The following is a 23,754-nucleotide window of genomic DNA, read 5'->3' on the forward strand; positions in this document are numbered from 1 at the left end:
TCTGGTAAAGCAATACGAAAACCCAAGGCAGGATGCCACACACTAACACATGACTAGGTAAATTACCCACAAAAAAAAAAAAGAGAGGTGGGGGATAATGGGCATGACAGAGAGATCTACATGACAGAGGCAAAGGACAAAGGATAGACTCAATAAAGACACCATACCCTCTTTAATCCCAACCAGAATGATATTTGTTGTTGTTTTTTAATTTGGTACCATTATTAGTAATAGTTGTAGCATTATATAAAGAGTCTAGTTTGTTAATTTGCCCAAGATTAAAATGTAAAGAGTCCAAACTCAGATCCTTATGATTCTTGCACTCTTCTCCTGAGTTACATGTCAAATAAATACAAACTATTACAGACAGGAATGTGCTCGAGGGAACTTCAAACATGGCTCCTGTTCGTAACAGATCCAACAGGAACTGGGATAGACTGCACAGACAGGCTGAAAAGGTGTGCTCTTTCTGCATGAGAAAAAAAAGGGAGAGAAGAAGAAGAAAAAAAGAGAGAGGAAATTTTCTGGACACATTAGTACAGGTGCTTCTGTAAAGTGTGTCGTTGCTAACAAACACTATGCAGTGCTCTTGCTCTCAAAGCTCTGTCACTGAAAGGCATTTAATCCCTCATTGTTTCCAAGGGATATGACCACACTCCTTAGCTGTAGGGAAGCTTAGTTTTCTAATTCTTCAATGGTTCCCAAACCTGGCTGCATTGAAATTACTTAAGAAATTTGGTTAAAAATACATCCCAAGCTTATTAAATCAGAAGTTTCATATCTGAAAGAACATGGGCTGCTACAGGAGATCACTTCACATTCAAGGCCTGATGGGAGATGCCCTTCTGTATATATGTTTCTCTTATTGGTTGATGAATAAAACAATGATTGACGGCCAGACAGGAAATACAGGCAGGGCTAGGAGATGAGGAGAAATCTGGGAAACGTAGGCAGACGGAGTCACTATGTAAGGACAGGGAAGAAAGGATGCACCAGGTGTTCTCTAGTAAGATAAAACCACTTGGAAATACATACATTAATAGAAGTGGGTTAATAATTAAGACAGAGCTAGACAATAAGAAGCCCAAGGCACTGGCCAACAGTTTAATAACTAATATAGTGTCCGTGTGTTCATTTGGGGCTGAAGGGCAGTGGGACCAGCTGGGACAAAGAACCTCTTGTTAGGAAGGCCAGCATGAACATAGTGAGATCCTATTTCAGAATCGCGGGGTAGGGGTGCTGACGAGATAGCTCAGTAGATGCAAGAGCTTGCCTCATGAGCATAAAGACTGCTTCTAATAAGTGCTGCCTGTCTGCTGGAGTGTGCACTGTCCTGCAGGGAACTGACTTACTCCCAGCAGCCATCTATTACCATGGGAGGGCTTCATGCTCTAGGATTTTCTAGCCTCTAGAACTATGAGTCAAATGAAACTATTCCCAAATCCAAAAATAATAACAATAAGGACTGGTAGAAAGAATTTGTAATCTCAATCTTAGTAGAGACAGGCAACCTAACAAATTTCTGGTTCCAAAAATCTAAGTACCAGGAAAATCAATCAAATAATGAGGAATTGAGAAAGGTAACACAGCCTTGCTGATGATAATATCCAGCTAGCAACACAATGGATGTAGAATACCTGCCAGATGGCAATCTCCCAAAGCCTTCCTAAGTAGCCTACTCCTTACTGACCTGAGAATAGTACCTTCACTACCTTCACAGGCTGCTGCTGTGAAGAAACTGAGGCCCAGAGAACATCAGTCATTGGCCCAAGTATATAGGGATGGTGAGATGGCTTGGCTAAGAGCCCTGGCAACTCTTAAACAGGGACACAGGGACCTGGGCTCAGTTCCTAGGATCACTTGGCAGCTCAGAACCATCTGTAACTCCAGTTTCAGGGTATGTGATGCCCTCTTCTGGCCTCCACAGGCCCTGCACACATGTAGTGTACAGACAAGCATGCAAGCAAAACACCCATCCACATTAAAAAAAAAAAAGTTCTTGCTCTAAACTGGGCATTGTTAAACACACAATTCCTACAGTCAGTCACTCAGGAAGATCAGGAATTCAAAGTCATCCACAGCCACATACAAAGTTCAAGTCTTGAGCTACATTTGAAACCTCACCTCAAAAGCCAAAACAAAAGGGAAAGAAGTATCAAAACATTCCTGTTCTTTCCACTGTATTATCATATGTTTTACTATACTACACTGACATGTGCCATTAGTATTAGAAGGGCCACATTCATCTATATACATCTAACATACCACCAGACAAGAAAAAGCAAACAAACACACACACACACACACCACCACCACCACCACCACCACCACCACCACCACCACCACCACCGTATGTACTCATTTATAAGTAGGTATCAGCTGTAAAGGATAACAATGCTACAACCCAGACCCAGAGTGGCAAAGTAACAAGGAAGGGACATCTGCATCTCCCTGGGAAGAGGAAATAGAGTTGGTATGACAGGTGGACTGGAGGAAGGTGGGGACAGAACAGGAGGATCCAGTAGGTGTAAGATAGAGGAAGAGAACACTGGGAGACACAACTTGAATTGGGGGCATCTCAGGGGCAACATAAAACCTAATGCAATGGAAACTCCCATGAATCTGTAAGGGTCATCCTAGCTAAGATTTCTAATAAGGTGAGGTACAGAGCCTGAACCAGACATCTCCTGTTACAAGCAGTTTTCTGCCAGCCCCAAATAACACGCAGAGATGCTGTATTAGATATAAAGCTGTTAGCCTGTTTCTAGCATTTCTTATTGGCTATCTTAAGTATTTTCATGTGGTCTTATCCTACCAGAGAGAGAGAGCCCAGCCCAACGTACTACCCTGTTGGTCCTACATCTTGAAAACTCCTACTTCTTCCTCTCTCCTCTTAGTCTCCTAGCCCCACCAATCTTGCTTTCCTATTGGCTAACAGTGCTTTATTCATTAACCAATACAAGAAACTTTACAGAATGACATCTCCCATCACATCTCCTATGACCAAAAGTGGAGGGATTGGGACATCAACCCAGCCACATAACCTTCAACCTACAATTGGTCCTGCCTACAGGATGTGCTGTGGTCAAGAGTAGCACAGAAACTGTGGGAGTGGCCAACCAATGACTGGTCCAGCTTGAGACCTAAGCCATAAAAGAGAGTCAACCCGTCACTGCCTGGGGTGGGGGGGAAGAAGAGGCAGGAACCAGAGACCTAGGATAGCCCAGACACATAGAATAAACCCAAACACAATCAGAAAAAAAGTCTATAATAAAGTGATACCTAATGACATTCTGCTACACTCATAGACAGGAGCCTAGCATAATCGTCTATCAAAGAGGCTTCATCCAGCAATGCAGATGGAGCAAATGCAGAGACCCACAGCCAAACATTAGGCAGAGCTTGGAGAATCCTGTGGAAGAGGGGGAGAAAGGATTGTAGGAGCCAGAGGGGTCAAGGGCACCACAAGAAAAACAAACAATCAACTAACCAGGACTCATGGGGGCTCACAGAGACGGAACCAACAATCAGGAAGCCGGTATGGTACTGGCCTAGGCCCTTGGCATATGTGTTATAGCTTGATCTTCTTGTGAAACTCCTAACAGTGGGAGTTCTTCTGCCTGTTTTTGAGAACCTTTCCCTCCCACTGGGTTGTCTTGTCCAGCCTTTCTTAATATGAGGGAAGGTGCCTAGTCTTATTGCAACTTGATATGCCATCTTTGGTTGATATCTCTGGGGGACCTGCCCTTTTCTGAGTGGGGGGGATAGGTGGAGCGAGAAGGGAAACTGCAATTGGGATATAATATATTAAAGAAAAATAAATTTTAAAATTAAAAAAAAACAACAGCTGAGATGGCTTCTACAAAATCTATAATTACTAAAAAGATTTTAAATTTCAGAGTTTTTTAAAAGTGATTTTGTTCTGTTCTTCATTTTCATAACCCAGTTTTGTGAGAGGAAGAATTTTTGGTACTGGAGAAAAATGAGTGTTCACTAAGCAAATGTTAGAATGACTCCAGGGAATAAGGCAGTGAGTCCCTTTGTGCTCTGACGTCCTGGGTGTGCACTGATTCCCCATATGCAAAGACATGTTGTGCAGCCTTGCAAACTGGCTAAAGCTACAAAACAAAATGACCCTCTCCTTTTACTTTAATAGTGTGTTTTCAACACTTGATAAAAACATTAAATATCACTTATTAAATAAAGACAAAGCATTCTGTGATGTAACAACATACTAAATTTCCATGATAAAGATACCGTTTCCTTCTTTAGTGACATTAAGATCATCCAGAACAATGATGAAACACATCTGATTATCCCAGCCTCTCTCACTTTGGTTTTAGATAACCACACTGACAATGTTATTTTCATAAAAATCTAATATTGTAATTCACATTGTTCCAACCTCTCACATTTCTTATATATTTCAAATGGTTAAAAACAAATGTCAAGTAAATGCCAAGTATGGCAGTTCATGCTTGTTATCCCAGTACTTGAGAGGCTAAGGCAGGAGGATTATTGTAAGTTCCAGGCAAGCCAGGTCCAAAGAGTGAGACCCTGTCTCAAAACACTAACAAATATAAATATAAAAACAAAAATGTTTAAGATTTTTACATGAATCTGATTTTCCCTAAGAAAATACAAAACATAAATAGGACTGTGTTACTTACTGGTAGGGACACAGTCTAGGAAACACCTCATTAGGTGATTTCATCAGGGTGTACTACTACTGTACTCTGTAAACAAACAAAGAACTAAAGACAAGAGGACTGTCTATGCTGTGTAAGTTATAGAAAAAAGCCTTGGGAAGCTAATGTTGACTTTCAAATCTGTCTAACAGGCAAAAAGACAAAGCATAAACTAACAAAATCTTCCCAAGAGCCAAGTGCAGTGCCACACTCCTAGAGTCCCAACTAATTAGGGCTGAGAAAGGAAATAACTTAACCTACCAGTCTGGCAACAATCATTTAAAAAAAAAAAAAAAAAAAAGGAAGGTAATTAAGAATGAAGGAGGGAAATTAACAATAAGGATGTCTGAAAAAGTCATAAGAAATCATACTATTAACTATTTACATAAAAATAAACCTATAATGAACATAATTCTGTGTATACATACATTTAAATGACATTTAAATGAGCTTTCCTCATCTGGGATGACAATGCTCCCTCCTAGAGCTAATGACCATCTAACAAAAATCTCAATACACCAGACATGAAAAGCCTTCTTCTGAGTTGTTGGTCAGGACTGTCCAAGAGATGCCCAAAACATACAGCTTATTGTTATTAACCGTGGTTCTCCCCCAGAGTGGAAGTAAGTCCATATTACTAAAGATACCCAAGTTTCAGAAACAAGACCCAGAGAGCCCTGAGCTGGAACTGACCTAAATGTCTCTGCCTGAGGAAAGAGACCAACAGTCCTACCTAGCTATGAACTCCTATAACCCAAAGCAATGACCAGCATGGCATCATAACCCTAAGGGTGTGGTAATAGCATATACACCCTGCCAGTAATCTACAGCTCTACAATTGGACTTAAGACCTGCTCAACAAGAGGGAAACCATGCCTGGTACTGGAAACCGAGCTAATGAAGGCCAGTGAAGTCATGGATCTTGGAAAATCTACATCATTACTTTGCTACACCAGCATACTCCCTAACTACATGACATTTGTCTTTATACACAGAGGTAAGTGTAGTCCTCACCCTTCATCAAAGAAACTTCTCTTTGCAACAGATGAAGACAATTACAGAAAACCACACCCTACCAAAATGCAGAGTTGTGAATCCCAGTCCTGAATGATACTTCTACAAAAGAACTGCAGAATCTAAGGATCTGGGAACACTAAAGAAGAGAGGGGGAAAAGAAGACTTAAAAGCCAGAGAATCAGGGAGCTTGCTATGAGATTGTGTGTCTCCTTGCTTAAACATAAGCTGAACAAGGACAAGATACCAATAGACATGCCAAAGTGGTCAGAGGAAAGCCCATGAGGCCTCAACCCTATGCAAACAAGAAATGCGGAGAGTGGAAGAATAGTACTTTCCTCTCAGCATTTCTGAGTTGCTTGTAGTGCTTACCAAATGGCCATCCCTGAAATCATATACATACAAGTTACATTATACAGACTGAGGAGGTTATATTTAGGAATCTATATGTATACACATATACATCTATACATGCAATAACAATTAATGAAGAAAAAAAGACCTTGTGTTTGAACAAGAGCAAGGAAGGGCATAAGGGAAGGTTTGGAGAGAGGAAAGGGAAAGGAGAAATTATGTCAGCTACAATCCATAGACCTACGGAGACTAGGAAATGAGAGCTCAAAGAGGGACACGCAGATCTCTCTGGGAAGGGCAAACAGAAGAGATTTCATAGATGGACTGGGGACAGATGAAGAAACATGTGGAATAAGGTAGGGGGAGGTAAGGAGGACAAGAGTACCAAAAGCGACAATTGGAAGCGGGGGGTATCTCAGGTAGGGCAAGGGAAACTCTCAAGACTTCTAGCAATAGCAGATATGTAACCTGAATTGGCCATCTTCTGTGATCAGGCAAGACTTCCAGTGGAGGGATTGGACATCAACCCAGTCACACAACCTATGACATACAGTCTGTCTTGCCTATGGGATGTGCTGAGATAAGAGTGACACAGAGATTGTAGGAGTGGCCAACCAATAACTGGACCAGCCTGAGACCCAGGCCACAAGAGGAAGCCCACATTGGAGGACCAGGAGAGTCCCTAACACAGTCGTCCTCGTCCATGATCCGTGACCCTGAGACTATCTAAGGAGATCAGAACTTTTGGTGCATGACTGTAATCCCAGCATTCAGCAGACAAAAATGATAAGATTACCTCAGGTTCAAGGCCAACCTTGTTATGGAATGAGTTCCAGGCCAGTGAGGGAAACGTGGAGAGGAAAACAAAACAAAGATGGCATGGTACACATACCTGTAATCCCAGCACTAGAGACTCTAAGGCAGGAGGATAACCACTGAGTACCACAAAGACCTGAACAACAACAGAGTAAGTCAAGTCAAGGCCAGTCCAGGCTACATAGTGGGTTTGTCTCAAAGGCACAAACAAAACAAGGTGGACACACCCAAGGGAGTTGGTGGTCAGGGGTTCAACTTACAGTGCCCCTTTTGAGTGGTTCTCAAATCTTGAGGAACTCAAGAGCCCAGAATGAATCGGCATTGCAGAGGCCTGCAATGAGCAAGCAGGGAAATGGGCACTGGTCTCCACAGCTTCTCAGTCTCTGTTCTCAAAGCTCTCAACTGGAGTATCAAGGTTATACATTCTTTATCTGCATTTGGATTATATCCATCTACCTGTAACCCTTTCCTCAAGAGTGATGAGGCAGTCCCCAGATAAGCCCACACATGCCTAACAGAAAACAACAGAGAGAAGAAATGGCTGAGTTCCTATGTCTGCTTTTACATACTATTTGTGATGATTTAACCGGCATTACAGATTCTGTATGGAAATTGGTAAATATGTTAACAGCCTTTTCTAATGGTTTTGGTTTGAAACAGGGTTTCTTTGTGTAGCCTCAGCTACCATGGAACTTGCCCTGTAGACCACCTGCCTCTGCCTCCCAAGTGCTAAAATTAAAGGCGTGAGCTACCACCAACCATCCTCTAATGACTGTTTTCTTAATCTTATTTTATGTACTTATTTTTATTTAGTGTGTATACTACTCCCTGAATAAAGGTCAGAGAGCAACCGGTAGAAGTCAGTTCTCTCCTTTCACTATGGGTGTCTTGGAAATGAAACTCGGGTGGTTGGGCTTGGCAGCAAACACCGTGACCCACCACCTCCCAGCCAGAACCCCAGTTTTTATGTGAAAAACCTTTCCCATCATTATGGAGATGACCACTTCCATGGATGAAGATGAACTAGGAATTACAGAACACAAAAACAGTTACACTATGGGTATGGTTAAATAAAGAAATACCACTGGGTGGTGGTGGTTGCACCTTAATTCCAACACTTGGGAAGCAGAGGTTGGCTAGCCTGGCCTACAGAATGAGTTCCAGGGACAGCCAGGGATACGTAGAGAAACCCTGCCTAGAAAAATTAATTAACTAATTAATTTAAAAAAGAAATAGCATATCCAAGGTAGGAAAACACATAGGGGGAACCTGGAGAATATGGGCTCCCAAGGTTCTCCCTCCTGGGAGTCAAACACAGTACACTTCTTCCTCCACAACATATGTGAGCTGCTTTTGCCAAGAAAAGTGAGCTTATGAATAAAAGACTAGAGCTGTTATTGAAGAGTAGCTATACCAGTATTTTGTTCATGCACAAAAAATCATAATAGTCATAATAACCCCAGTATCCCAAAAGGAAATAGAAGTTCATTATCAATGATATTGTTCTAACAATCTAGACAGAGTGGTAGGTAAGATTCAGGAGTCTAGGCATTCAGGCTAAATTCACCAATAGTAACAATATTCCAGTACAAAGATTCCCAGGAGCTGGTCAAGCCTAAGGCTACCTATACCTTTTCCTGTGTATTGTGACACTGATATCCATGTATATTTTTTGAACCTTGAATAACTGTTGCCATCTGTGACTTTTATGTTAATATGCCAGCTTGTAAAGAGTTTCTAAATATTAACCTATTTTATTACACATTATCAAAATATTACACAGGCTTAGAACACACACCTATAATCCATCACTAAGGAACCAGAGGTGGGAAGATCAATGCAAGTTCCCCAGCTTGATCTACATAGTGAGTTTCAGGCCGACCAAAAATGCTATATACTTCTTAACATCATTGATTTCTAAAGAAAATTATTTATACTGAGAAGATATGAAGCTCACTGCACAAGTCCAGTTTTCCAAATTTCTAATTCTAATTTGATTTTTATCACTGCCAGCAAATAATGTCAGATCTCTGAAGGAGCATTTCTGCTTCGTTCATTTTTGAGAAAATGACTGCCAAATATCTAATTCTGAACAGCTTTGGTTTATCAGATGGTCTTTCAAATAAAAATGGTATTCTATGAAATGAACGGTTTTAGCTGAGCTCCTAATTAAAATATTGGTCCATTCATCTACTGTCCTTAGGTAAACATCTTACATACATGTGCATATCCTTCTGTTACGCATTTATAAAAAATGTGTTCTCAAAAAGCTCACCATGGTGATACCTTGATTAACCTTGATAGTGAGCACACCTTTCAGCCAGTGTTACTTTTTATTCTCAGGCAGAAGCTCACTAAGTTCTCCAGGCTAGCCTTGAATTCTCTGTGTAGCCTAGGTTGCCCTTAAGCTTATGGACCTCCCGCCTCAGCCTCCCAAGTAGCTAAGATTACAGCTCTGTACAACCAGAACTGTATTCTTGAACTTAAGCTACATAAATCTGTAAACTGAGTATGGGGGGGGGGACGGAAGGGGGCCACAAACACGGACACGGGACATGCCTGTTGCCACCCCCCTTGCCAAATAACTCAGATTTCCTGAGATTTTCCAAGGAGAGACATCACTATGATTTAGTATAATTAATTATTATTATGTCTAGGAAGAATCAATATTTAGAGGATATAAAGAAAATGCATCTACTTGTAGGAAAAAAAGGGAGGAGGAGGAACAGCAAGAGAAGAAACTAGAGGAGGAGTAGGAGGAGGAGCTGAAAGAGGAAGGGCTGATACTGCTGTTCCTCCTCCCACTCCTCCTCCCGATCCTCCTCCTTCCACACCATCCCCATCTAAAACATTATCGTTTGTTCTTTAAGTCATCCATCAATTTACCACATCCAACAAACATCAGATTCTATTCGGAAAGTCCCTTTATACCACTGGCCTCTCTTGTCAGAAGATCAGGTGTGTAACTGTCAGATATAGAAGATTAGGGACATTAACAGAAACCTAAACACCCATATTAGAAGGGGATCAAGAATATAGGCAACTGGTCCTACATGTATACATGCATCAACTCAACTCCTAGGATTACAATGAACTATCTCTAAAAGAAAGAAAAAATAGCCAGTCAGCCTATCCAAGTGTGTCTGTTCTTTAGTAACAAGTTGTACCTGTTCCTTAGTAACAGGCTTGTAAGTGACAGTGTGAATTAAAGAGTTCTAGATCAAACTCTAATGCAAATTGGATTCCACAAACTCTAAAATTAAAAGCCTAAAATTTATACTAAAATATCTAACCTAGAAACTTGCTTTGGAGCCAGTTCTGGAACTCACTCTGTAGACCACTGGCCTCGAATTCACAGAGATCCACCTGCCTCTGCCTCCCAAGTGCTGCTGGAATTAAAGATGTGAGCGGCCACCAACACCCAGCCTCGAAACCATCTCTTAACATATTGAATCCAAAGGATCCAACATTCTTGTCTAACCTCCTGGGGTTACATACATGCAGGCGAATACTCATACACATAAAATCTTTTAGTTAAATGCTTTGCTTTCTCTCATCTGAAAAATTTAATTGCCCAAGCATGACTTGTTTTTCCACTAGGTCCTATGTTGTTAACCACATTCTGTACTCCTTTTGATGACTCAATATTAAAACTCTGATTTGTTGTACACCAGTGGTTCTCAACTTTCCTAATGCACAACCCTTTAATACAGTTTCCCATGTTATGGTGAGCTCCCAGCCATAAAATTATTTGTGTTGCTACTTTGTTAATTTTGCTACTGTTATGAATTGTAATGTGAATATTTGATATATAGAATATCTGATATGTGACCCCTGAGTAAGGGTTGTTTGACCCTCCAAGGGATTGCAACCCTAAATTTTCCCAAATTACAGCACACAGCTGTAATCCCAGCATTTGGGAGGCTGAAATAGGAAAACTGCCCGTTGAAAAGCAGCCTGAGCAACACAGAAAGAAGATGAAAAACAGGGCATGTATGCACACTCAGTAAATTAATTAATGTAGTATTCTTTAAAGGACGGGAAGGAGTTCCTTGTCAGTTGAGTCTATTTCATAAGTTCTCAGGAGATAAGGCAAAAGTAAACTAAGATCTAGAACTTCACTACCATGTTATAGCGTTGGTCCATTTTCACTCTGCTGGCCCCAGGAATTTCTAAAGAAAGTTACTAAATGCATAGAGAGCACCTAATTTAAGAATTTCCGTTTACAGATGAAAAATGATTAGGTGATTTCTCAAGATCACAGACTTACTGGGACACTGAACTTTCATCGTGGAGTTAGGCATTCAGAACCACACCAAAGCTTCGGGAAGCTGTTAACCTTCCCACTTAAGCAGAAAAGCTAATAACAATCTGCACAGACCCACAGTGGTAGTTAAATTCCAGCCCCCACAAGGCAGAAGCAGGGGCATCTCTGTGACTTAGAGGCCAGCCTAGTCTACATATGGAAGACTACACAGTGACCCCCATCTCAAGGAGGAAAAAAATCTGCAATCTACACAGGGGTTTAGAATTCACACACTCACATACCAATTGACACTAATGTAAGTCTTGCAGTTTTTGAAAAACTGTCTATCAACTCAAACAAAACAACAGCCTAAAACCAAATGGGACAGTTTCTCTTGGGGAAAAAAAAAATCCCTTCTAAACTTTTGACTTCTGTCTCCCCCATCACTCTATGCTTAGGTTGCCTGAGACATGAGGTGTCGCTACACCTATTAGTAACCAGCTAGTGCAGGAGCAGTTTTCTATGCAACTCTCCAATATCCCAGGCAAAAGTAACCCCTCATTCCTCCTGAGTCCTCACAAAAAGTGCATAACAAGAAGTAGTAGTAGTAGTAGTAGTACCTAGTAATGCCATGCAGCTGGACAGCTGTGGTCAATGTACTTAATTCCCCTATTAGATTTCTAAGTTCTACACTTCTCTGGTTGTCTCCCTTGAGTCTGAGCTATGCCCCTCGGGGTTTTCTAATCTCCAGAGTCCAGCACATCTATGCATTCAACAAACATGCTAAATGTATAAGCAGGTTGATAATTAAGATATTGCCATAATTCTAAAACTAAAATGTTATTCCACAGTAGTGTTAAAACATATCTAACTGTTTGAAAAGAGAGCATGTAACACTACTTCTAATTTTTTGTTTTTTAATTTTTTATGTGTATGGTGTTTTAGCCATACATACATACATACATACATACATACATACATACATACATATATCTGTGCACCATCTGCATGCCTGGTTGGTGCTGGTAGAGGATAGCTACCATATAAGTGCTAGAATTGAACCTAGTCTTTTGGAAGGATTGTCCAAGGGCTTAACTGCTAAGCATCTCTCCAGTCACTATCTTCTAATTCCTAACAGAACAGTTTTCATTCAGACCAACTTTTAGTGGTATATTAATTAACTTTTTTAATTGCAAGCCAAACATGGTGGTGCATGTCTGTACTGTAATTCCAGTACTCCAGAGACGAGGAAAAGTGTCACTAATTCAAATTCAGTCTAAGCTAGACAGCAAGGCCCTATCTCAAGAAAACAATAACAAAAGGTTGTGATTAATATCTGTAGATTATATTTTTTTAACATTCTAAGGATATTTGCTACTTAATAAAGCCCTGTGGCTGATAAGAAGGGATTCCTACATGAAGAGAACTTGCTTGATATACAGCCTTTGTATTAGCCCAGCCTTGTCTTTTGTTGTTCCAGCCTCTGGAGAACCCTAAAACTAATCTTCCCAAACTATATACGCTCCTGTCTACCTTCTTATTTGTATTCATGTTCATCATGTTTAATATACCTATAATATATTATAAACTCCTTAAGAATGGAAATGACTAATTTTGCAAACTTATATCAAGATGTTAAATTCATGTGAAGCTGAAATAACATCAATTGCACTATGTATCTAAAAGTTACACATAGGAAGCCAGGCAGTGGTGGCCCACACCTTTAATCCCAGCACCCAGGAAGCAGAGACAGGCAGAGCCTGGTCTACACAGCAAGTGCCAGGATAGGCTCTAAAGCTATGCAGAGAAACCTTGTCTCGAAAAACCAAAATAAGTAAATAAATAAATAAATACACGTAGAACTCTATAAGGACAGATGGCAAAAATTTTAAATTATACTAATAAGCATCATATATTGTCATTATTTTAATATTTAATATTTAGAGGTTTATATTTCAAGAAAGTAATAAACATGAGATATATACATATATAATTTTTAAAAGCCTCAGATCATTCACTTATCTCAAGGTAATTAAAGACAATATAAGTATAATATAATAAATATAATAAAGTGCAGACATGAAAGAGCACCCCTGGACTACCCAGGGTCTAACTTATTTCACAATAACTATGTCTAAAACTTAGGTGTTACACTAAAAACAATGGACTGATAAAAAAGTGATGCTTTAAAAACAATATACAAAACTGTCATTTTAAAATATTTACAAAGTCACAATGAATGATGAAAGAAAAAAGAAAGCAGCTATCAACTGACAGAACACAAATGAAAACCATCAGCCAGCAAGAAAAGGCCACACTTCACTGGGACACCCACTACAAATTGGGCCACCATGTCCATAAGGCACAAGCTAGGACATCATGGCATCACCGAGCAGCCACTTAGAGCCAAGCCAACCAAGCCCGTCCACTGTGTGTAGTGAAATACACAATACATTATTTTCCCACTATTACAATGTCATGTGTTGAAAATCTTCTTAGAACAATTCTATTCTTCTAATTCTTACAGTTTATAGATTTTTAAGTAAATTATCTACTCTATTTTGAAAAGGTCACCAAGGTATCAGGCAACAAATCAACTAAGAACCATTGGCTAGCTACAAAGCAGTCATACCTTCCATACCATCCATATCTAGAGGAACACAGAAACACACCACACACACAAACACACCACACGCACTTGTGGATGGATCAGAGCAGGCTCTCTGTTAAAAAGGAAACTTCTGAGACAAGCCCATCAAATGAATAGTCACAAGACTCATTCCAGCCATGCTTAGCACCCCTTTAGTCACCTGATCCAGAACTGAAGTCTTTTTTATCAGATGTTATAAACTCAACTGACATGATCTATGTAAAGAGACTTCATTTTCTGTAGTTTTATTTTTACTGTATATACATTTATTTGAAGTATCTGTTGGTTGATTCTAGATTGCTTGAAAGCATTTTATTATTGCATCTTTAAGCAAATATGTTTCCATAATGCCAAGATTATTTCTAATTCACAGCAAGATAAATGGAGCATGGCCTGCATAATTACGACACTAAAATGAAAGGTGTGCAAAGCAGATCTCTATTGGCACTTGCCAGAGGGTCAAAATAACACACTATCACAGACAGTCATCCTAAACCAAATAAATTTTCAGTTTTAGTTGGAAGCTAATAAATAAGGCTGTCCTGATGAACATAAATACAAGGCTGGAGAGACAGTCCAGCCCAGTAGTCGAGAGTGGAGGACTTGAGTTCTATTACCAGAACCATGCAGGTAGCTGACAACTCCCTATAACTTCAGCTCCAGGGGATCTGACACCTCTAGCCTCCAATGGCATCTATACTCACCTGCACAGATCCACACACAAACATGCACACAGACACATAATTAATATTTTTAATGTAGGCTATAATAAGATCACCGTCAAGGAGGGCGCAATGTGAGAGGCAGACAGAGTCAAAAGTGAAAGACAGCGAGTCATCTGACAATGACTCCTTAACATGCCTACTAGGAACAACTATGCATTCTCAATCCAAGACTGACATGATGAAACAACACTCGAAAAAAATTATCCTAGCAGCCATGAGAAGCAGAACTGAAACCCTGGCATAAGTATAAGGAGTCCCATTTGGAAGCTTTCATATCAACACAAGGTTGCTTCTCCAACAAGGTGGTAACCACAGACATGCAAAGGGGTAAATCTGAGAGATGTTACAAAACCAGTTAGATTTGGTGATGGGATAATTAAAGTGGGAAGTATGGCCACATATGGCCTGTGGTATACCCTCACCTGAACAGTTCTTACACTGGCCTTTCCAGGCTGAATCTAGTTGAAGTCTGCAAACCAGCTTGGCAGGGAGATAATAGTAACACTATTTGTTTTGTTTTGCTTGTTTTAAGACATGGACTCCTACCTCTACTAACAAAGTACGAGATTACAGGTGTAGGTGTGTATGCCATCACACCCAGCTAGTGCTTCATTTTAGGTGGACACGGTAAATTACCACCACCCCATTGAGGGGAAATACCCATAATCAAAAGTACAGATTTACTTATTGAAAGAAACCATTCTTCTGATCCTAAGAGACTTCCTCCTTCTCTACACATTGAAAGGCAGAAAAGTATTTTTCCTTCTATTCCCAAATGGTCTCCACGTACTTAAATACCAACCTCCATTCTATGATAATATTTTAACCTTTTTTTAATAATATTTTCATTGTGGGGAAGGGGCATACAGAGAGAGGTCAGAGGGCAACCTGCAATGAGTTTGTTCTCTTCTTCCACCATGTGAGCCACAGGGAGATTGAATTCGGGTCTTTAGTTTGGTAGCAGGCACCTTCACCCAGCAAGCCATTGCACAGAGACCCATATTGATCTTAAGTCACATGTGCACCAAACACACTACCAGTGATAGTGACAGACCAGTTATGTCAAACGACCCTGATTTCTAAAGGATTCTTTCAAAACTAGAACAAGGCTGAACTGACTACATGTAAAAAAACAGTGAGGCCCAAAAGCGAGCTTATCGGGTTATTTTAAAGGAATCAAAAACATTAAAAACAGATAAAGTGTTCCAGAATGCACTGCTACATAATGATTCTGCAGTTTTGCTGTAATTTTTTCTGCAGTTTTAAAAACATGCTGCTGTAAAATAGACATCAGAGCAAATGGTTTCCGTTATCCAGAAAGTATATTACTAAGCAATATCCAATTCTATTAAGCATAATGATTTATCAATATATACTTAATAAAGGTCTCACTAATACAAGTCCTTCTAAGAAGGGCCATGTATAAATTTAATTTTAAAAAACTCATTAATCCATTGCAGTCTTACAAAACAGTCTCTAGGAGAGCTTGATTTTTGCAAAATCAAAAAAGGACTGATGAATCCCATCTAGTTGAGAAACATGACTATGTCGTGTAGGTAAGGACCAGTTTCCAAGGCGTTGTGTTTACTTACATCTTTACCACACACCCAAGAAAAAGTCATCAAATGTATGCATGACTTGGGGGGGGGGGGGGAGAACTACCTTGGAAAGATTAAGGTATTACCCAAAAGGATTACCAAAATGGAACCTTGCGCTAGATAAGATAGGCCACTCCTGAAAAGGTGATTTCCATTATAACTCTTTCAGGAATAGAGCGAATTTTTCTATTTCCCTGTGCTAAGACTCTGCCTAGGGAGATCGGAGGGCGAGTTTAAAGCCGCAGGCTGGTCGGGAAGCCAGGGCGCAGCGTCGCCTCCACACCCCATCACGTCCCACACCAAGACCGTTCGCTGCCAGCCTGGAGCAGGTGAAAACCGCCCCGGGCTTCGGCCGCTGCAACTACCTCCTGGCACCGCAGACCCGGGGGCTGCCCCGAACCTTCCAGCTCTGCCACCGGCGCGCTCTCAGGGCGGACGAGGGCGGTGATTCCTCATCCTTCCCCGTGAAGCCCAGACCCGAGGGGGCGTGGGTGGGCCCGCCGCTCGCAGCCCTACGGGAGGCCCCGGCCCTGCTCACCGTGAAGGGGACGTCCCCGACGCTGCCCACGGAATAGCAGTTGTCTCCAGGGTTGACAGCCCCGGTGAGGACCTGATGCAGATGCATCTCCGGATCCCGGCTGGACCGAGCTCTGGGCCAGAGGAGGATGAGCCCCGCGCCCCGCCGCAGCCGCTTCCTGTGCGCCCTCGGGACTCAGCGCTCGGCTAGCCTGTCGCCGCCTGCCAGACGCCGCCCGGCCATGGGAGGCTCCGGCCGCCGCCGCCGCCCGACCGCCGCTCGGCTGCTGAAATGCCCGGATGCTCCCACGGCCTGCCGCACCGGCGCACAGTGCGGGCGCAGGGCCGCGGCGCGTGCGAGGCGGGGGCGCCGCCGGGGAGCGCGCAAGCAGAGCGCGTGCGGGCCGTCACGCTGCGCGCAAAGGGAGAGGCAGGCGCACGCCCGGCGCGGGGACGCGACGCGGAGGAGAAGGTCGCTCTCTAGTAGCCGCTCTCTCGGCGCCGCGCGTGCGCGCACCACCGTCTCCAGGGCAACTGCGCGCGGCGCTCTGCGCGGACCCTCCGTGCAGGTTGCGCGCGCAGACGTGCCGGAGTTCCCTCTGAGCCTGGGGCCAAGGCCTCCGGGGGCGGGGCCGGGGGCAAGAGTGTTTTGTGGGGTGTTTAAGCTTCTCTCGAGACAGTGCGTGACGGTCAGTGCGTCTGACCTCAGGGGAAGGACACTGTCATCACTTGGAAATCCCATGGCCTTAGGGTCCTTCTGTCTGTTTTAAAGGACCAGGCATCTTAACAGCCTTTGAGGGAAGCTGTACTCCCCCGACAGCAAATTGTTTTGCTCACCCTCTTTCTCACGCGTACCCCTAGAGACCTGTGATTCCTCTGTATAAATATTTTCCCCCTGTGAGTGATGTCATGAAGTCTCAGAATCGCCTGCTTTTCTAGACTGTCTACTTAAATTGAAATCAGATCCCTGCTCCAGGTCAATTCATTGAGAATTTTTTAGTTCAAGCTACAGAGAAGAAACAAGGAACAAGGGCTAATGAGGAAAATTTTTACAGCCAGACAAGCACCAGAAGTGTTACGACAGATACAAAAATCGATGAGGCCACAAAAGAGGAAGAAAAATATGTTGACTAAGGGGCTGGAAGGGAGCCCTTTGAGGACATAATTTTGACAGGCTACAGGGAACTAGACATGTTGCATTAAAATAGAGAAGAAATTAGTGGGACCTAGAAAATGAAATGGCTGGAGAGAGTTAAAGACATTGAACTTGTTTAATGCTTGAGGCGGGTGGTACTGTATACCAGTTAGGGAAACATGGTAGTTAACAAGAAATAAAGACACCCAGGCAGGGTCTTTGCCCAGATTTCGTTCTGTGTGTTCTGAAGGCTATTGGCTACTTCTGAGCTGAAATCTATTATCAGAGCTGCTTTGGGGAAGGTGACTGTGCAGCACAGTCAAGCGTCAAGCCAAGGATAGGAGAGAATGAGGGCAGATTTGGCATGGTTGGTTACTGTTCCGTGAAAAGCAACAGAAGTAATCAACTAATTCCCAGCGACTTAAGGCACATCCCTTTTCATTTAGTGACATAAACATCCAGACATTAAAGGCACCCCACCTCCAAAGATCCATTTCTTTTGAGGTCCACATGATCCTTATCAGCCCTCTTCCCATTGTTCCACCCAGGACACTTCTCACCTAATTACCAGAGCTGCCTCCCTGTGCCATCTTCAGCTCTTCAGTGCCTTTGCTCTCCGATCCATCCAGAGACACCTTTTTCTGTTTGCTTTGTTTCAGAGTGCTGGTAATCAAACCCACAGCCTAGCACCAGCTAGGTAAGCTAGGGTCACTGAGCTATGCCTTCAGCCCAGAGAAATTTTCCTCTGCTTAATTAAAACCTGTAGGAGTGGGGCAGGGGAGATGGCTCCGCCCCAGCACCCTCATGGCAGCTCACAATTGCTGTAACTCCAGTTTGGGGGATTTGGCACCCTCATACAGACACACATGCAGGCAAAAACTTTAATGCACATGAAACAAAGGTGAATAATTAAAAATTTGTAGTAGCTCCACATTGCTCAGCTTGTCTGACAATCCCATTCAATCTGGCTTTGCCTAATCTTTCTCAGACTGTTCTATTACCCAGTAATCCCCAACCCCTCAGAATTAATGCTTTCTCCAGAGCAGTCTAGGTTTTGTGGGAGGTTGTTGTTGTTGTTTCCATGCTTCCCTGACTTTGCTCATGCTCTTTATACCCCCTGCAATTCCTTCCTCCACTTCAAGTCCTGACAAACTAAATCAAAAGTTACCTTGACTACGTCCCAAATACCTTGAGGCTTCCTCCTCTGTGACACACAGCACATACACCGCAATAATATGCTTGTTCATGCTATATGCTTGTTTACTAGATTCCATAGACATTTCAAGTCAGGGTCAGTATTTATATTCCATAGAACTAGAATTATATCACTTTAACTGATATCTAAGACTCGAAGGTAAATAACAGTACCCAGCCAGATGTGGTAGCACATACCTAGAATTCCCAGCACTACAGAGCCTGAGGCAGTAGGAATGCTTTAAGTTCAAGGCTAGCATGAGCAACATTAGTAAATTCAAAGCAAATGTAGAATACATATCCAGATCCTGTCTCAAAGAAGAAAAATCCTCACAGTAAATCTATTTCTGTCTTTTTAATTCTATCTTTTGACACTATGTACAATTTGCTGAATTCTGGGAAATCATTGATTCCACATATTTAGTGAAAGGCCGTAAATAAAAATAGAAGCTACATGGCTAAAAAAGAAACACATTGAAAATATAATAGATAGTAAAGCAAAAAATAAAATGATCATAATCAATGAAGCACCGTGTTGTACATGAATAACCATAAAAATATACATTGGTGTTGTAACTTGGTCATAGCAATTTCCTCCATTGCACATACAGGCATAGCATGTATCTATAAAAACTGTATAAAGCAGTTAAATTCGATAAATTCCTGTATAACAAAGTTTAATTCCTGCAGATAAAGATTTCCTTCCAGGCAGTAGTGGCACACACCTTTAATCCCAGCACCGGGGTAAGTGGAATCAGAGGCAGGAGGATCTCTGAGTCCCAAGCCAGCCTGATCTACAGAGCAAATTCCAGGACAGCCAGGGCTACACATACACAGAACAGCACTGTTTCAAAAATAGAAAATAAATTTCAGAAAATACTAAGGAAAAAAAACAGCAAAGAAACCATTTGAAGCAATTCTAACACTATACTCATAAACAAAGGCGAATGCTTTATCAAATGTCAAATAATAGAAAAAATGGAGGGTGTGTTATAGAAGTTGGTGTTTTAGGAAGAACAGCTACTTAGCAACAATATCTCTAAGTGTCAGAAGGCGTTTTAGCTAGGTGTGTCAGCTCACTCTGGCAATACCAGTACTCAGAAAGCTGTGGCAAACGGATCACTGTGGGACCCTATCTCCAAACAGCAAACACAACAGGGAGAAAAAAAAAAAGGAAGAAAAAGAAAACTGTTTTAAAGCCTGAAAAGCATAATTCAGGAATAACGCATTCAAGTCAAGTATAGCTTAACTTGAAAGGGCATGAGTTTGAGTTCAATACCCAGAATGCAAATTACAAAAGGGGGAACAGCAGGTGTGGTGTAATTCCAGCAAGGGGTGGAGTGGGGGATTGCTGGTCAGATCCCTGGAATTCCCTTTCCAGTCAGTGAGAGACCTTGCCAGAAAAAAGCCAAAGTGGACTCCTACACACACACACACACACACACACACACACACACACACACACACACACACTGTTAATAGTACATTCTGGATGAACCTTCACTACATTATGAAACTAAGATGAAACTACCACCAAATAAACCATCCTAAGACTGACTGAAGTGTTACTGATTCACTGAAGTATTTCACAGCTGCTTCTGGTTTCGTAGCATTCCATGACATTTTGATCCATTCACACCACTGTGAGTTCTTCCTCATTCTCACTGTATCAACTAAAAAATCTAAAGCCAACCTCCACCTTTCCCTTCTCCCCTGGGAGTCCTTAAATGACTTCTCCACCTATGTCTCGGATTGCAGATGACAAGTTAAGCCTCCTGAAATTGTAGCCAAGCCTCTTATTGTTCAATCTACCCACCCCTAAAACTCACTCTCAACTAATAGTCTCTTTGATAGTCCACTATTTCATTTCTTCCTTCTCCATCTACTCTTTTTACATGGACTTAGAAATAAACAAGGTTCTTTATTCTGATTTGGTAATGGCTGTCTTGCTAGGTAGCCTGCAGCCCTCAAACTAACAGGGAGCCTCCTGAGAATGCTCAGATTAAAGCTCCTTTAAATCAACATGTGGCTCAAGAGATGGCTCAGTGGTTAAGAGCACTGGCTGTTCCTCCAGATAACATGATCTTGATCCCTGCCTGTAACTTCCATTCCAAGGGATCCAAATGACACCCTATTCTAGCTTTGTAGGTACCAGGCGTGCCTGTGATGCATGGGCATACATGCAAGCAAACAAATAAAACAAATATTTAAAAATAAGTTAACAAAACAAGCAAACACAATTGAAAGGTGTTTCTGTCCCCAGGTTTCATTTGCTGGCCACCATCTCTGCATGTAACTTGAACTGAACTTGACTCCTGATTCTTCTGCTTGCTCCTCTCTAGTGCAGGGATTACAGGCATGCACCACCACCACCAGCAGCAGCAGCAGCTCTACTAGTATTAGTTTTAATACTAAATATCTTAGCGTTGGATTTGATAGCGCATTAAATATCAGAGGGACTTAGCTTCCCCGAAGTAATCACAAAACCAATGCCCAAAATTTAGTAGCCAAGAATAACAACAAACAGTATCTCAGTGTCTGTGGGTAAAGAACTCAGTACTAGCTTGGTGGGAGGTTCCGGTTCAAATGCAGTGAAAATGTCAGCTTAATATGAAATAAAAGCTTAGCCATTTGGTGGCGGTGTACTCCTTTAATCCTAGCACTTGGAAGGCAGAGGCAGGCAGATCTCTGTGAGTTTGAGGCCAGCCTGGTCTACAGAGTGAGTTCCAGGACAGCCAGGACTTTTACACAGAGAGCCTGTCTCAAAACACAAACAAACAAACAAACAAAAGAAGCTTGATACAAAAGGATTGCATATGACTTGATTATGTTTCTATAAAATTTTTACAGAAGATAAATTGATAAGGGTTCCTTGGGCAAAGGGTGGAATAGAAAATAAGTGGTATTGGGCATGGGGTTGCCCATTAACAAATAAATATATACAAACAAATGTTCTAAAATAAAATTGTGGTCATGGTACTTCCACAAATTTACTAGAAAAGTGGTTTTAAAAAGAAGTGTCTACCTGGGCTAGGGTCATCTACAGCTTTCCAAGATGGTATACTGCCCTGGTGGACAGCAGAAGGACACAGCTGTTCAGTGTGTGATTCCCTCCTCAGGTCTGTGTCCCCAGAATGTGCTAGATGATTTCTCCTACAGTAAGAGATACAAGAATGAGATCAAGGCAGACTCTGTAATGGCTTTTGTAGTGTAGCCTAAGAAACTACACCATCAGGACTGAAGCTACAAGTCAGTTGGTAGAATATTAGCCTAGCATGCATGAACTTTTACTTTCTGAGAATCACAACCCCTGGGGTGGTGGCATACTCCAGTAATTGAGAGGGAGAGGCAGGAGAATGGGGAGTTCTAGGAAAGAGGGGAGAGGGGTAGAGGTGTGGGAGGGGAGAACAAAAAATAGATATCTGGGGGAGGGGGAAGGGGGGGCTAAAGAAATGGCTCCATGGTGAAGAGTACTTGCTGCTTTTCCAGAACATGCAAGTTCAATTCCCACGATCCATGTTATGGCTCATAACTGTCCATTACTCTAGTTCCAGGGCATTTGGTATCTTTTTCTAGTCTCCAGAAGCACTGGGCACACACTCGGTGCAAAGATATACAGTGCAGTCAAAACACACATGCACATAAAAATGAATTAAAATAAAAAAGGGAAATTAAAAAAAAATACCACAAGATGGAAGAGCTTGCACCTGTCAGTCCACCTTCCTTCAAGTCACCCTAGACTTACTGAGTTGTTGACTACACCTCAGATTTAACCATTGAGTTCAAAATTTAGGTCTTTGGCTTTTTCTCACACAGTGCAACTTTTAAGCACCCCTCTTTGAGGCAGTGATGATTCTTTATGAATTTTACAGGCAAGTAAACAGGGTGAGTTTTCACAGATTAATTGGTTACTCGGCTATAAGAAGAGTGATCATCTTTAGAAGATTGTAGAATCGTTCAGGGTTTGTTTGTTTTTGTTTTTGCAAGCTGCTTACAGTTATGCCATGAAAAGTAAGCTGGGGGTGATGGTGCATACCTATAATTCCAGGACTCAGGAAGCAGAAGCAGGACAGTCATAGATTACAGGCTAGCCAAGGCTGTATAGCAAGACCCTGCCTCAGAAAGAAAAAACAGAGCTGGGCAGTGGTGGTCAAAGCTTTAATTCCAGCACTCGGGAAGCAGAGGCAGGCAGATCTCTGTGAGTTCAAGGCCAACCTGGTCTACAGAGCTAGTTCTAGAACAGGCTCCAAAGCTACACATACAAACCCTGTCTCAACACCCCCCACCCAAAAAAACCAGGAGGACTGATTTCCTCTAAGGTTGCTCATCAATGTCTTTATAAATTCTTCCTTTCTTTTCTTTTCTTTTCTTTTTTTTTTTTTTTTTTTTTTCTTTTTCTTTTTGGAGACAGGGTCTCTCTGCCTAGTGCTGGATATATAGACTAGGCTGGCCTCAGACTCAGAGATGTGCCTGCCCTTGCCTCCTGAGTGCTGGGATTAAAGGCATGGGCCACTATTCCCAACACTTGAATTCATTTTAAATGAACACTTAAGTGGGAACTACTTTTTAAAATATTTTGTCATTTAATAGTTATTATGTAGAGATACTGCTTATCTCTCAATACCTTTGGTCTCTAAGCAGGCAGTCTCATCTCACTGGGCTCGTAATTCCCTTAAGCTCTCAAGTCCCCTGAACAGGGTCACATTTCTATCTAGAAGCTCCTAGTCACCACACCAGTTGTCTAACTTCTACTCTTCTTACACAGTGTTTTGAATGCAGGTCAGAGGCTGACATATCTGCAAATCTTCACCCTGGTGA

At 41.9% G+C, this 23,754-nt stretch overlaps 1 protein-coding gene across 4 annotated transcripts in view; it reads right to left on the bottom strand.

The window, feature by feature from the left end:
• Positions 1-16,770, bottom strand: part of Dmxl2 (Dmx like 2) — a 116,854-nt gene extending 100,084 nt beyond the window's left edge. For all 4 annotated transcript variants that reach the window (XM_051197488.1, XM_051197486.1, XM_051197487.1 and 1 more), the window contains exon 1: positions 16,630-16,770. In XM_051197488.1, the coding sequence (XP_051053445.1) occupies positions 16,630-16,716 (87 nt within the window). In that variant the 5' untranslated portion in view covers positions 16,717-16,770. The remainder of the gene's footprint in view (positions 1-16,629) is intronic.
• Between the last annotated feature and the right edge of the window lie 6,984 nt (positions 16,771-23,754).

Source organism: Phodopus roborovskii, unplaced genomic scaffold, assembly GCF_943737965.1.
Source record: "Phodopus roborovskii unplaced genomic scaffold, PHOROB, whole genome shotgun sequence".
Classification (NCBI taxonomy): domain Eukaryota; kingdom Metazoa; phylum Chordata; class Mammalia; order Rodentia; family Cricetidae; genus Phodopus; species Phodopus roborovskii.